The sequence below is a fragment of the Schistocerca serialis genome, chromosome 6 (assembly GCF_023864345.2).
Source record: "Schistocerca serialis cubense isolate TAMUIC-IGC-003099 chromosome 6, iqSchSeri2.2, whole genome shotgun sequence".
NCBI lineage: Eukaryota > Metazoa > Arthropoda > Insecta > Orthoptera > Acrididae > Schistocerca > Schistocerca serialis.
Genome location: NC_064643.1, coordinates 554,274,231 through 554,288,144, shown reverse-complemented (window position 1 = coordinate 554,288,144; position 13,914 = coordinate 554,274,231). Strand labels below are relative to the sequence as shown.

Below are 13,914 nucleotides of genomic sequence, written 5' to 3'. Positions count from 1 at the left end.
TTCTCCTGTATATTATTCTTGTCAGCATCTTAGATGCATGAGCTCTAAAGCTGATTGTGCGATATTTCTCGCATTTGTCAGCTCTTGCCATCTTCGGAATTGTATGGGTGATGTTTTTCTGAAAGTATGATTGCATATCGCCATCTACACACCAACGTGAATAGCCGTTTTGTTGGGTCTTCCCCAGTGATTTTAGAAACTGGAATGTACTGTTATCCTTTCTTTCCGTCTTTTTTTATCTTAAATCTTCCAAAGTTCTTCTAAATTCTGATTCTAATAGTGGATCCCCTAACCGTTCCGTATCAACTCCTGTTTCTTCTTCTGTCACGTCATCAGATAAGTGTTCTCCCGCACACAGGCATCAATATACGCTTTCCACCTATCCACTCTCTCCTCTGCATTTAGCAGTGGAATTCCCATCGTAAATTGTTTTGACATTTTTATGATTTGAGTTTCAACTTACGACAATCATTTCCTTTTCAATTTCTTCACATTTTTCGTGCAGCCATTTCGCCTTAGATTCTTTGTACTTCCTGTTTATTTCATTCCTAAATGACTTGTATTTCTGTCTTCCTGAATTTTCCTGAACATTTTTGTACTTCGTACATTCGTCGATCAACTGAAGTATTTCCTCTATTACCCATGGTTTCTTCACTGTTATCTCCCTGGTACCTATGTTTGTCTTTCAAACTTCTGTGATGGGCCTCTTTAGCGATGTCCATTCCTCGCCAACTGAACTGCCAACTGAGCTATTCATTATCACAGTATCTTTAGCCTGTTATCTCTTCATTCCTTAGTATTTCCGTATCCCACTTCTTTACACATTGATTCTTCGTGATTAGACTCTTAAACTTCAGCTTACTCGTCATCATTAGTAAATTGTGATCTGGGTCTACATCTGCTCCTGGATACGCCTTACACTCAAGTATCCGATTTCGTTATGTCTGCTCAAAAAATTCCGGAACATCCATAATTTCGCGCCAATAGTGTGTTGGAGCAAAATGCGGTTGCTATCCATAAACACGCCTTATTTAATGTGTAACTTCAGGAAGTTTCATTGTTGTATGACTATTAGTTGTTCTTCAGTGCTGTATTGAATAGACCGTTGTGTTGCATGCTTTGCGAATTTCGATATGGCGGGGCTAGGGGAGCAAAGCGCCCGCATTATACACTCCTGGAAATTGAAATAAGAACACCGTGAATTCATTGTCCCAGGAAGGGGAAACTTTATTGACACATTCCTGGGGTCAGATACATCACATGATCACACTGACAGAACCACAGGCACATAGACACAGGCAACAGAGCATGCACAATGTCGGCACTAGTACAGTGTATATCCACCTTTCGCAGCAATGCAGGCTGCTATTCTCCCATGGAGACGATCGTAGAGATGCTGGATGTAGTCCTGTGGAACGGCTTGCCATGCCATTTCCACCTGGCGCCTCAGTTGGACCAGCGTTCGTGCTGGACGTGCAGACCGCGTGAGACGACGCTGCATCCAGTCCCAAACATGCTCAATGGGGGACAGATCCGGAGATCTTGCTGGCCAGGGTAGTTGACTTACACCTTCTAGAGCACGTTGGGTGGCACGGGATACATGCGGACGTGCATTGTCCTGTTGGAACAGCAAGTTCCCTTGCCGGTCTAGGAATGGTAGAACGATGGGTTCGATGACGGTTTGGATGTACCGTGCACTATTCAGTGTCCCCTCGACGATCACCAGTGGTGTACGGCCAGTGTAGGAGATCGCTCCCCACACCATGATGCCGGGTGTTGGCCCTGTGTGCCTCGGTCGTATGCAGTCCTGATTGTGGCGCTCACCTGCACGGCGCCAAACACGCATACGACCATCATTGGCACCAAGGCAGAAGCGACTCTCATCGCTGAAGACGACACGTCTCCATTCGTCCCTCCATTCACGCCTGTCGCGACACCACTGGAGGCGGGCTGCACGATGTTGGGGCGTGAGCGGAAGACGGCCTAACGGTGTGCGGGACCGTAGCCCAGCTTCATGGAGACGGTTGCGAATGGTCCTCGCCGATACCCCAGGAGCAACAGTGTCCCTAATTTGCTGGGAAGTGGCGGTGCGGTCCCCTACGGCACTGCGTAGGATCCTACGGTCTTGGCGTGCATCCGTGCGTCGCTGCGGTCCGGTCCCAGGTCGACGGGCACGTGCACCTTCCGCCGACCACTGGCGACAACATCGATGTACTGTGGAGACCTCACGCCCCACGTGTTGAGCAATTCGGCGGTACGTCCACCCGGCCTCCCGCATGCCCACTATACACCCTCGCTCAATGTCCGTCAACTGCACATACGGTTCACGTCCACGCTGTCGCGGCATGCTACCAGTGTTAAAGACTGCGATGGAGCTCCGTATGCCACGGCAAACTGGCTGACACTGACGGCGGCGGTGCACAAATGCTGCGCAGCTAGCGCCATTCGACGGCCAACACCGCGGTTCCTGGTGTGTCCGCTGTGCCGTGCGTGTGATCATTGCTTGTACAGCCCTCTCGCAGTGTCCGGAGCAAGTATGGTGGGTCTGAGACACCGGTGTCAATGTGTTCTTTTTTCCATTTCCAGGAGTGTATTTTGCGTGGAACTCAAGAAAACCTTGACAGAGATACACCAAATGATGCAGAAAGCCTACGGTGATGAGTGGGTAAGCTGTACTCGATGTTACGAATGGTTTATAAATGACCGGTCGGAAGTTAAAGAAGACCTTCGTTCAGGACGCCCTTCGACATCTACCGACGACGCTTTGCCAAGTGCGTCAACGAAATTGTGCGTTCGAGAAGTTGAAGAAGACTGTAACATTTCAGTTGGACCAAGTCATGAAATCCTGACACAGCATCTTGGAATGCATCATCGTATTGCCGTCAAGTTCGTCCTGCGGCTCGAGAGTTAAGACTGGAAAGACCTTCCCCTCGCAGTCTATGAAGACCTTTTGGTTCACGCAAATGAGAACGAGATGTTCCTTAAGGGAATTATAATTGGTGTGGAGACGTGGCTCTACGGTTATGATGTTGAGATCAAGGTTCAGTCTTTACAATGGGTCGGGAAAGCTTCTGCAAGGTAAAAAGCATCTCGGCAGGGCAGGTCAAATGTCGAAGCCATATTGGCTGTTTTCTTTGACTTTAAAGAATTAGTTCATCATGAATTCGTTCCACAGCGACAAACTGTTAACCGATGGTACTATGGGGATGTGTTGCGACGCCTGCGACAGAATGTGAGAAGGAAACGGCCTGAAATGCGACGAGACAGTTCATGGCTCTTGCATCACGACAGCGCACCTACCCTGTTGGTGCGTGACTACTGCGCAAAAAACGATATCACTTTGGTGCCTCATCCTCCGCACTCCCTGTACCTGGCCCCTGCGGACTTTTCTTTATTTCCGAAGTTGAAAACGCCGTTGGGCGGATGGAGATTTGCAATGATCGACGAGATAAAAGAAAATTCGCGCGATCAAGCACGAGGCGTATCAAGACAGCTTCCGGAAGTGGAAACGGCGGTGTAAAAATTTTGGAGGAGAGTCTTTCGAAGGAGACAATGCAAAATACGTAGAAGGTAGGCGTAGAAAAATTTTGTGGCTGAAGTTCCGAAACTTTTTGAACAGACCTTGTACAATGGTTACCGGCTGAAACTTAAGGCTTATCACATCAATATAGTAGTTGCTCATCAAAAGCATTTCTTCCATCATTCCATCTATTCATTTACTATTTGGATACTGGATCGAAGTGTCTATGTGACTTCAAGACAGTCTTGCATTAAAGTGGAAAACTGCACGTACAAGTCATTTCCGCATCAAGATTTTTTACATGCTCAGCTTCGCCAAAGTAAGCAGCCTATATTGTACGAGGAGACTTCAAAAATTAAGTTACACATTATTATGCCTTACCAAGTAACTCTTATTAAATGCTGTACTACACTTGTATGTGACACTGTTTTTCAACGAACTCATGCAGTTTCTGCAACAACGGACGAAACGTTCTACCAGTTGTTTAATTCCTCGGCTATACAAATTCGCTCCTTGGTCAGGGAGCCGTTAGGGAACTGCTGTCTGAACGTCCTTGCCGTTAGAAAATCTCTTTCCCCGAGATGTTTCTTCAACTTGCCGAAAAGATGGAATCCTCTAGGTGCAAAATCAGCATCACCCACGCCTGCGGCCTTGGTCAAATTGTTGGCAGCATTTCGTTACGGCTGGGCGTGACATTCCTTTTGGTCCATATACTGTCGGAATTTCAAGCTGAATCTGCGTACGAGTTTGCCCACAAGAATCTTACTGCCCCGCGTACTTCAGTATTAGAGTACATTTCCAAATGCCGCGCCATTTCCCCCTCACAGTATGATGCGCCTGTTATACGTACGCGACAGAACTGTGTCTACAGAAACCGGGAACAATTACTACCTTCCGACAATGCTCCACTATTGTCGCGCTGTGTTCTTCGTCTGGGACAATTTCTGCAACTTACTTTCTTACGTCCCTACGCACGTAATAGTGAAGTGCAGTGCGTGGACGAAAGTAAATATTCAAATCTCCTGTCAAGTCTTATTCCCTCATTTTACTGTGTACAGACAAAACAAATCTGCGTATTTCTAACAAAAACTGGAAAAATGGCGTAATAATAACCCAAGATTTTTATATTAATAACGGTGACAGAATTCCCCAAAAATTCACGCTTTCATCCTTATATGGATGTAAGTGTATCACCAACTGTCATCTCGAGTTGATAAAGTCAACTAAGCGAAGTAAAATTGTTGTTATTGTTGTGGTCTTCAGTCCTGAGACTGGTTTGATGCAGCTCTCCATGCTACTCTATCATGTGCAAGCTTCTTCATCTCCCAGTACCTACTGCAGCCTACATCCTTCTGAATCTGCTTAGTGTATTCATCTCTTGGTCTCCCTCTACGATTTTTACCCTCCACGCTGCCCTCCAATACTAAATTGGTGATCGCTTGATGAGTCAGAACATATCCTACCAAGCGATCCCTTCTTCTGGTCAAGTTGTGCCACAAACTCCTCTTCTTCCCAATTCCATTCAATACCTCCTCATTAGTTATGTGATCTACACATCTAATCTTCAGCATTCTTCTGTAGCACCACGTTTCGAAAGCTTCTATTCTCTTCTTGTCCAAACTATTTATCGTCCATGTACACTCCATACAAATACTTTCAGAAACGACTTCCTGACACTTAAATCTATACTCGATGTTAACAAATTTCTCTTCTTCACAAACGCTTTCCTTGCCATTGCCTCTCTACTTCAACCATCATCAGTTATTTTGCTCCCCAAATAGCAAAACTCCTTTACTACTTTAAGTGTCCCATTTCCTGATTAATTCCCCCAGCATAACCCGACTTAATTCGACTACATTCCATTACCCTTGTTTTGCTTTTGTTGATGTTCATCTTATATCCTCCTTTCAAGACTCTGTCCATTCCGTTCAACTGATCTTCCAAGTCTTTTGCTGTCTCTGACAGAATTACAATGTCATCGGCGAACTTCAAAGTTTTTATTTCTTCTCCATGGATTTTAATACCTACTCCGAACTTTTCTTTTGTTTCCTTTACTGCTTGCTCAATATACAGATTGAATAGCATCGGGGAGAGGCTACAACCCTGTCTCACTCCCTTCCCAACTACTGCTTCCCTTTCATGCCCCTCGACTCTTATAAATGCCATCTGCTTTCTGTACAAATTTTAAATAGCCTTTCGCTCCCTGTATTTTACCCCTGACACCTTCAGAATAGTAAAATGGATGATATTAATTAATTAAGAGACGGTAAATCCTCAAATATCTGTGAGTCTTCGATGAAATTAATTCTAGAGCATGGGATGAGTAAAAATATTTTAGTTCTCATCGGATACATGACCCAATAATAGTACTGACAGGAAATGTGCACAGGAGGATGAGTTGTACTTAAATAACAATATTTTCAATAAGTTATGCACCAAACTTCTTAAACATACAGGCAAAGAAAAACTATTTGCCAATTAGTTTTTGTTAGGTAATAGCTTCTCTTTATGGTGATTTGGACACGAGTCTGCATCTGGCCTCAGATGTTTGTTACCAAATACAGCTTTGTCATAAGAGCACGCTGCGTCGCAACAGCCCTAGGTGGACGTGCATTGTCATGCTGAAAAATTACATCATTCTTCTGTCAAACAAATGGCAGTTTTGCGGAGATAACAGCCTTGCAATGTAGCGGGCTCTGGTTACTTTATCCAGAAGGAACACCGTATGCCATCGCGAATTGTAACTCGTGGCCCCACTCCATGAAGCCTGGGATTGGACCTGTGTGTTGTGGACGAATACACTTTGGAGTAGGCAGTTCACTAGGCCTCCACCATACACATGTTTGCCCATCACTGGCAACACTGGCATACAGACAGATCACTGAACTCTTCTACGACGCCAGAGCAGCCATGCTTGACGGTGTCCTGATGTCAGTAGTTGCCTGGCCAGAGAGACATGTCATCTTAATCCTGCTACAGGCATAGGTTTCCAGTAGTTCTTGGTGACAGAGCAGATGCAAAATGTGCCTGGATTTTGTTCCTGGATGATATTCCGTTAGCCATCATTGTTCACACAATACGTCCATCCTGAAATGTATTTTTACTACTTAGACGTCCAGAACAAGGTTATGGTAACAGGTATGGGATTGTTAAGCAGACCACTTTTGAAATCCTGACACTGCGCCCATACATCATGCCCAACACGTGCAGCAAACCGTTGACATGTCTGTCCAACTTCCCGCAGGCCCACAATGCGAACCCTGAAGTTGTTCAGAATGTCCTCGTTGGCGGGGCGAGGTTGCACCCTACAGTGACTTGCACGATCTAATCATCTCTGAACTCAGCACAGTTACTGCCCACAGAGTCAGAACACAGCGTTCACAGGTAGGCTTCCTGATCGCTATCTGATCGCCGACGACCGTGACAAATGAATGACTAACACTTCAGCCCCTTAGTGTGCACATGTTACATCCTGGTGCTACTGAACCCAGTGCTTGAGAGCATTACAGTCTTTTTCTCCGGCAGTGTATTGCCTCACACTACTAAAGATTAATTACGACTCCCTCCCACGATCCGCGAGCGTTCCCTTCTCTATTGGCTAGAACATATTTTCAGACAAGCTGCTTCATAACTTTTCGTTGACAGTACGGTAATTCCCTTTCGCCACCAATCACTAACTCCGAAATCACTTTAATAATGTTCCAAACCCAGTTCATTCCGAAAATCAAATAAACTGAAAATAACCTTATTTTTAATGGTCCTAAGAACAATAGAAAAGATTTTAGAATGAGATTTTCACTCTGCAGCGGAGTGTGCGCTGATATGAAACCCCCTGGCAGATTAAAACTGTGTGCCCGACCGAGACTCGAACTCGGGACCTTTGCCTTTCGCGGGCAAGTGCTCTACCAACTGAGCTACCGAAGCACGATTCATGCCCGGTACTCACAGCTTTACTTCTGCTTCTAGAGTCTTTAAACCGGCTACTTTACATTAAGTTATAGGTTACTCAGTTCTCATCTACACAATAAGATTCACGCACATTTTCATCATTTGTTAACAAGAAATTTAAGTGTTCGTACATCACACTCATGCTGTCTTCATCCCCTCACTCACTCAGACAACATAACAAATGAAAATAATAATGTCATACAACTGAAAAGAGCAATCTCTGTTTGGAAATTGAAATTTGACTTACCTTTCACTCTCATACACCGTATACTATTTAATTAATAATACAGGCTAACAACGAAGTGTTTAGTTTAAGCCATCCTCTGATGTATTTACAAAAACATACAAATATCTCAGGATGTTGCTGTTAATGGGAAGGTATAAAACTTTGTTTTTAATTAATTTTAAATGTCTCTGAATATATTTGGAATATGAAACCGAAACGCCCACAACAGTTACCTATTGTTGTACTGAAAGCCTACACGCTCTTTCGGGCACGAGGCCACTGAGACGAATTTTAGAGCATCCTAATCGCAAATGTACATCTCTACGCCACAGTCCCTTAGGTAGCCGTATGTCTGTTTGTCTTTCTTGGTTATTTTTTGTTGCTTTAAATGTTACCTGACCTAGTATAAAGATTTTGATTGTCTCCACAGATTCCACTATCACATAAATCATGAATTTAACATAACACTGAAGTGATATTAGTCATTTGTAGACCTCTCATCGATTGTCGATTCTCAGCTACAAGTAATCGGAAGCCAAATTATTTTCTCATTTGTTTGCAGAGCAAGCAGATCGCCTTTTTCAAGCGTGTTAACAGAGTATGTGGATGCCGAAAGAGCCGGAGAAGAAGATGGTGAATGCTGGCGATACTACAAGGATTGTCCGAAGAGCCTCTTCCAAGCACCACCAAATAAATATTCGTGAGTAAACGCAATAATTTCTGGGAAAATATCATCACTATTCAAATTACGATCTAGTATTAGGAATTTAATAAGTGAAACGTATTGTCAATAACCCAGAAACTATAATTTATCGATTTTAAATCAAGTTTAGTGTTGTCTTCTTCGACGTAGTTCCCTTCTGATTGCACACACTTTTTCCAGCGCTTCTGCCATTGGTGATAACATTACTGGAACTCATCTTCTGTAATATCCTCCAAGAACCTCGTCACAGCTTTTTGGACATCTTGTGTTGTTTGAAAATGGTGCCCCTTGACCACTGTTTTGACTCTTGGAAATAGAAAAAAGTCGCACGGAGCGATATCTGGTGAATAAAGTGGCTGTGGTAGGACTGAAATTTGTTTTGAGGTTAAAAATTGCTGTACTGACAGCGTAGTATGGGATGGCGCATTATCGTGATGCAGAATCCAATTATCAGCAATGTTGGCACGGACACAAAGAACTCTTTTACGAAGTCTTTCTAAAATTTCTTTGTAGTAATATTGCTTAACCGTTTGTCTAGAAGGCACCCACTCTTTATGAACGATTACCTTGGAATCAAAGAGTCACACAAGCATGCATTTCACTTTTGACTTTGACATGCGAGTTTTTTTTGGTCTGGGTGATCCCTTTGAGCACCATTGCGAACTTTGGCGTTTTGTCTCTGGATCGTACTGAAAAATCCAACTTTCATCACCAGTGATAACACAGCTCAGCAATCCTGGATTGATTTCTGTTTGTTCTAACAGATCGGCTGCCACATTTTTCCGTGTTTCTCGCTGTTGTGGTGTGAGATTTTTCGGAACCATTTTTGCACCAATCTTTCTCATACCAAGATCTTCAGTTATTATTAGACGAACCGTTTCTAGGTTGATGTTCAGTTCTTCTGCAATCATTTTCACAGATAATCCTCGATCAGACCGTACGAGTTCACGCACTCTGGCCAAGTTGACATCCGTCCGTGAGGTAGATGGTCGTCCACTGCAGTCTTCATCTTCAACATTCGTTCTGCCTTCGCTAAACATTTTATGCCAACAAAAAGCTTGAGCTCTTGACATAACCTCCTCTCCAAAAGCCTTCTGAAGCTTACTGTATGTTGTCGTCGTGTTTTCACCCAATTTGACACAAAAAGAAATGGCATACCGTTGCGCAATATTATGCGGTTCCATTTCCGTGACGAGAGACACAAACACCTGTTAATGTATTTCAGCAACTGAGCAGTTGCATCGATGTGCTGCTTGGACTAGAAGCAGCTTATAGACCAAGGTCAAAGATATTGTGCCTACGCAAGCCTGCAGGGTTGCCATATCTTGCAAAGAAAATCAGTCTCATTACTTTATTGTCACACCCCGTATGATGTAAATTGAAGGTGATAAGGGGAGGGGGATGAAAGGAAAATGTAGGAACTATTGATGTCAGTTGATCAGGGCTTTATGCAGAATCAGCAGACCGGACTGGGACTTGATCCCAGGATCTTCTGCTTACTAGGCAGTTGTGTAAGTCACTGTGCTGCCTGGACACAGTCCTCGCAGTTGTGATAAATGCTATGTCTCTATGGCGCACTTGTTAACGCAACTGCGTAGAAAGTGGGAGATTCCCAGTTTGAGTTCCTCTCTGGCCCACGTTTTCTCTCATCCCCGCTGATTCCACATAAAGTCCTGATGCATTTGATATCAATAGTTCCTTCTCTTTCTTTTCATTTCGCTCCCTCCTTTTCCCAACTTCAATTTACATTATATGCATCACAGATACGGATTCCGTGTGACATCCGTTCTTTCGGACATGCATTCACATAACTGATTCAGCTCAAAGGGCAATGAATCCACCATCTTCAGTGCGGATGCACCGTTACATTCGACCTCTTGTGAGAATTTCAAAGTAGCGAGCATTGAGGACATGGATGGGGACCGCGAATAGGTGGCGCTAAGTGGAAAAGTGGGTCTGCCAAGTGGTGCACCAAGACATCCTTTCAATTGTGATGAACACTGTGCAGTGGTTAACATGACTGCCTAGTAAAGGGAACATCCCTGGTTCGCTTGTTGCCGCTGATTCCTTATAAAGTCACGTTGCAGCTGACATCAATAGTTTATTTCCTTTCTCCCCCTTTTACCCTCAATTTACATAACATAATTTATCAGTTCTTACATGTAACCCACCTGCTGCCCATCTTCACATTCTCCATACCCTTGCCCAAAGTGGCTTCCGCCAACTTCCCCTACCTGATGATGTCCTTGTTCCATCCATCTACCCCTCCTACCAGATCTAACCCCCCTCCCTGTCCCCCCTTTTTCCTCCTGGGCTGCCTCTACCCCCCCCACATTCCTTTCCCCCTCCTCTCTCCCTTGTCTCCCTCTTCCTTCCCTCCCCCTCCCCATGCTTCTAACCCCTACCCTCTCCCCTCCCCCTTTTTTCTCCCACTGGCTCCTTCCCCCTTCTCCTCCCCCCTGCCTTTCCCCTACACCCAGTGGTAGCCCCCCCTCCTTCATCAGTGTGTTGGTTTCTGTTTCACCAATGATCGTCACCACAGTACTTCTGTGCGCCAGTGTTTCTTTGCTTTGTGCAACAGTGTTTTTATCAGTGTCCTTCTGTGTTCGTGTATACAACTGGATGTCTACATTTGTTTGAACTGTTGACCTCTTACGTGTACCCAGTGCCTTCAGTCAAACAGCTTCATATCTATAATGTTGCGTTTAACATGCATTTTTTTCTATTCTTTGTCTTCTATTGTATCTAACGTTGTACCTATTTGCCAAAGTGCGTCGTTTGTAGGCCACTGCCGGCCAGCCTCGTATGGCTAGCATTCTCAAACAAGAATAGTTTCAAAATATATCTGTATTTTGTACACACACACACACACACACACACACACACACACACACACACACACACACACACACACACACACAAACACACACACACACACACACATTCCTTGTATGAGGAATGAATTTACAAAAAAAAAAAATTCCTACAAATACTGTAGAGACTAATTATAAACTATGATAATTTTCCTTATGTCACCGTTATAGCTGAGATACACCCACAATTAACTGGCAGGTACATTTTGCAAATTGTAGTTTTCAGGTTTAAGGGAAGATATTACATAATATTATGCTCTATCTGTTTCCACTGGCCGAAAATTTTTTTCAGCTAAAATTTAAATACACATTAAGCAGTTGTAAGACAAACGTTACTGCTGCTACATTTACTTTCGTAAACATAATTAGTCTGCAGTAGCTTGTGAATGAAGACAAACTGTCTTAACCTTTGTTAAAGTTTTATCGAACTATATATACTGTATAAGTGATGTCATTCAGTGTTAAAATACCTGTAATTTTACATTTTTATCATCAAAGCTACTAAATGACTATATTCAAACCAGTACTCACCTTTTGCTTTCAGGAAGGACTTAGCAGACAAAACAGAAGACGAAGAAAACGAAATACAAACCAGAGACACTCATAAAGTAACGCTGGATAATCCAGGCAGCAAGTTCATGTGATTGTTGAGGATCAACAGATATTTTGTTGTCGAATTGTTTAACTAATAGATTTTCATGAAAATGTGTTTCTTAAACATTTGACAGCAGTTAAGTGACATATTTAAGCTCTCTCAGTTCAGAAGCTTTAAGTCTAGTCTGCATTGATGGTAGACACCATTCATTCATTACTCATTGAAGTACTATTTATTATTTATTTCATTTAACAACATTATGAAGTTCATCATCGTCATTGTTAATGTATATTGCTCAAGAATTTATCTGTTAAAGAAACTTTAATAATTATGTTTGTTGTCAATTGCTTTTAGCAGTCCTATATGAAACAAAGTCAGATTAAGAAGTTCAGTGTTCTTATTGCCTTCTTTGCCTTGTAGCAGTGGAGTGCAAATCGCTAATGAAAAACACTGCTGCATCAGCCTGTAATGTAAATATAGTCTTAGAGTATTTACATGTTGTCTGTTTGTCACATGCCATTGTTCTGTGTATGTATGTGCAGATGTGCGTATGCATCTATGTGCGTGTGTGTGCGTGTGCGTGTGCGTGTGCGTGTGCGTGTGTGTGTGTGTGTGTGTGTACAAAATACAGATGTATTTTGAAACTTTTCTTGTTTGAGAATGGTAGCCATATTCCTGTTTTCCTTTACAATGCAAACAATAAATGGCAGCAGTTGTTTTACTGGTCATAGTACAGTTGTCATACTGACACAACCATGATTCATAAATTTGTGTTCTTGATATAATAATATTTATTTTGTAAATTTTGATATATCGATTAACATAATTTCAAAAGTTGTACATACATTATTTTTACAAAGAAAAATTCAGGTCCATATATATTGGTTAATGACAGCTACAAATTAATTCTGGCAATAAATGAACCAATTTCAAATAATACCTTTTTTATTTTTTGATATCACCTCTGCTGGTTGTAACAAAGACAGTGACTTTACTAAATTTAATTATGTTTAAAATATTCAATAATTTCAGTTAAACAAGTTACTGCATCAAGGTTTAACTTACTAGAACTGGACCTACAATTTACCCCACAATTTTTTTCCAAATTAAAAAATTATCCTATCCAGTTTGAGGTTCTGGTAAATTAAATCCTTTGTAATGAAAAGGCGGGTATGTATCAATTTTAAAAAAATTCTTTGTGTGTGATTCAATCGTTGGGTTTCACAGTGATCCTATCCAAGTATGGATACAATGTAAAGAAATCTCCAGTTCAATATGTTCATCATAAAATTAACACAGCTGTTTATCTTATACTATGTATTCCATTGAATTTTTCTTAACCCACTGGATAATCCTTCCCTGGAATGTAAACTGCATTCTGTTGAGTCCTGTTTAGTGTAATTATAACAGCCACACAACAAAAAGTCAAATGCCATTCATCTGTGCCTTAAAAAAATAACTGTCATGACTCTGCAAATGAGGGGCCAGTCAACAATAGTATCTACTAAGCCATCCAAGTTTCCTCTTCTTCTATACCAATAGGCAATTCTGCATCTTGTCAGTATTTGAGATATCCAATAGAGCTGCATACATAAATTTCTGTACATCTGACAGCTTGATAGTGGTATTGCTTCTAGCAACATAAAGACCCATAGTCTTTGCCATTTCATTAACCATGTACTGACATAGAGCACTATATTCAACCTGTTTAAGTAATTCGAGTGTTACTGCAGCACAATCGATATTGGTCTCCATTTCTGCCAGCTTTCTCAAAGATTTTCGTGGCATAGATTAAGCCTTACGAATTTTGTACCTGTCTTCATCCTTAAAATAAAGTTGAAGAGTTTTCATTTGACAGAATATCATACAGTATCTTTGCAACAAATCGCAGTTTTTGTCTTCCCAATAAGTAATACTTTTTTTATACTGCCACATCAACTGATCCTCTTCATAAATTTAAAGGTTGCTGCCTGCACGTCTGTTAAATAACTTTTTACATTTTCCTGTTGATTTCTTTATGTCACAGATCTGTAAGAAAACTATGTCTCT

The 13,914-nt window shown here is 42.2% G+C and overlaps 1 protein-coding gene across 1 annotated transcript in view; it reads left to right on the top strand.

Moving 5' to 3' along the window:
- The window catches only part of LOC126484205 (uncharacterized), a 369,533-nt gene extending 356,901 nt beyond the window's left edge, over window positions 1-12,632 (top strand). The window contains exons 5-6 of the mRNA XM_050107618.1: window positions 8,257-8,394; window positions 11,815-12,632. Of these exons, the coding sequence (XP_049963575.1) occupies window positions 8,257-8,394; window positions 11,815-11,914 (238 nt within the window). The 3' untranslated portion in view covers window positions 11,915-12,632. The remainder of the gene's footprint in view (window positions 1-8,256; window positions 8,395-11,814) is intronic.
- The last annotated feature ends 1,282 nt before the right edge of the window (window positions 12,633-13,914 follow it).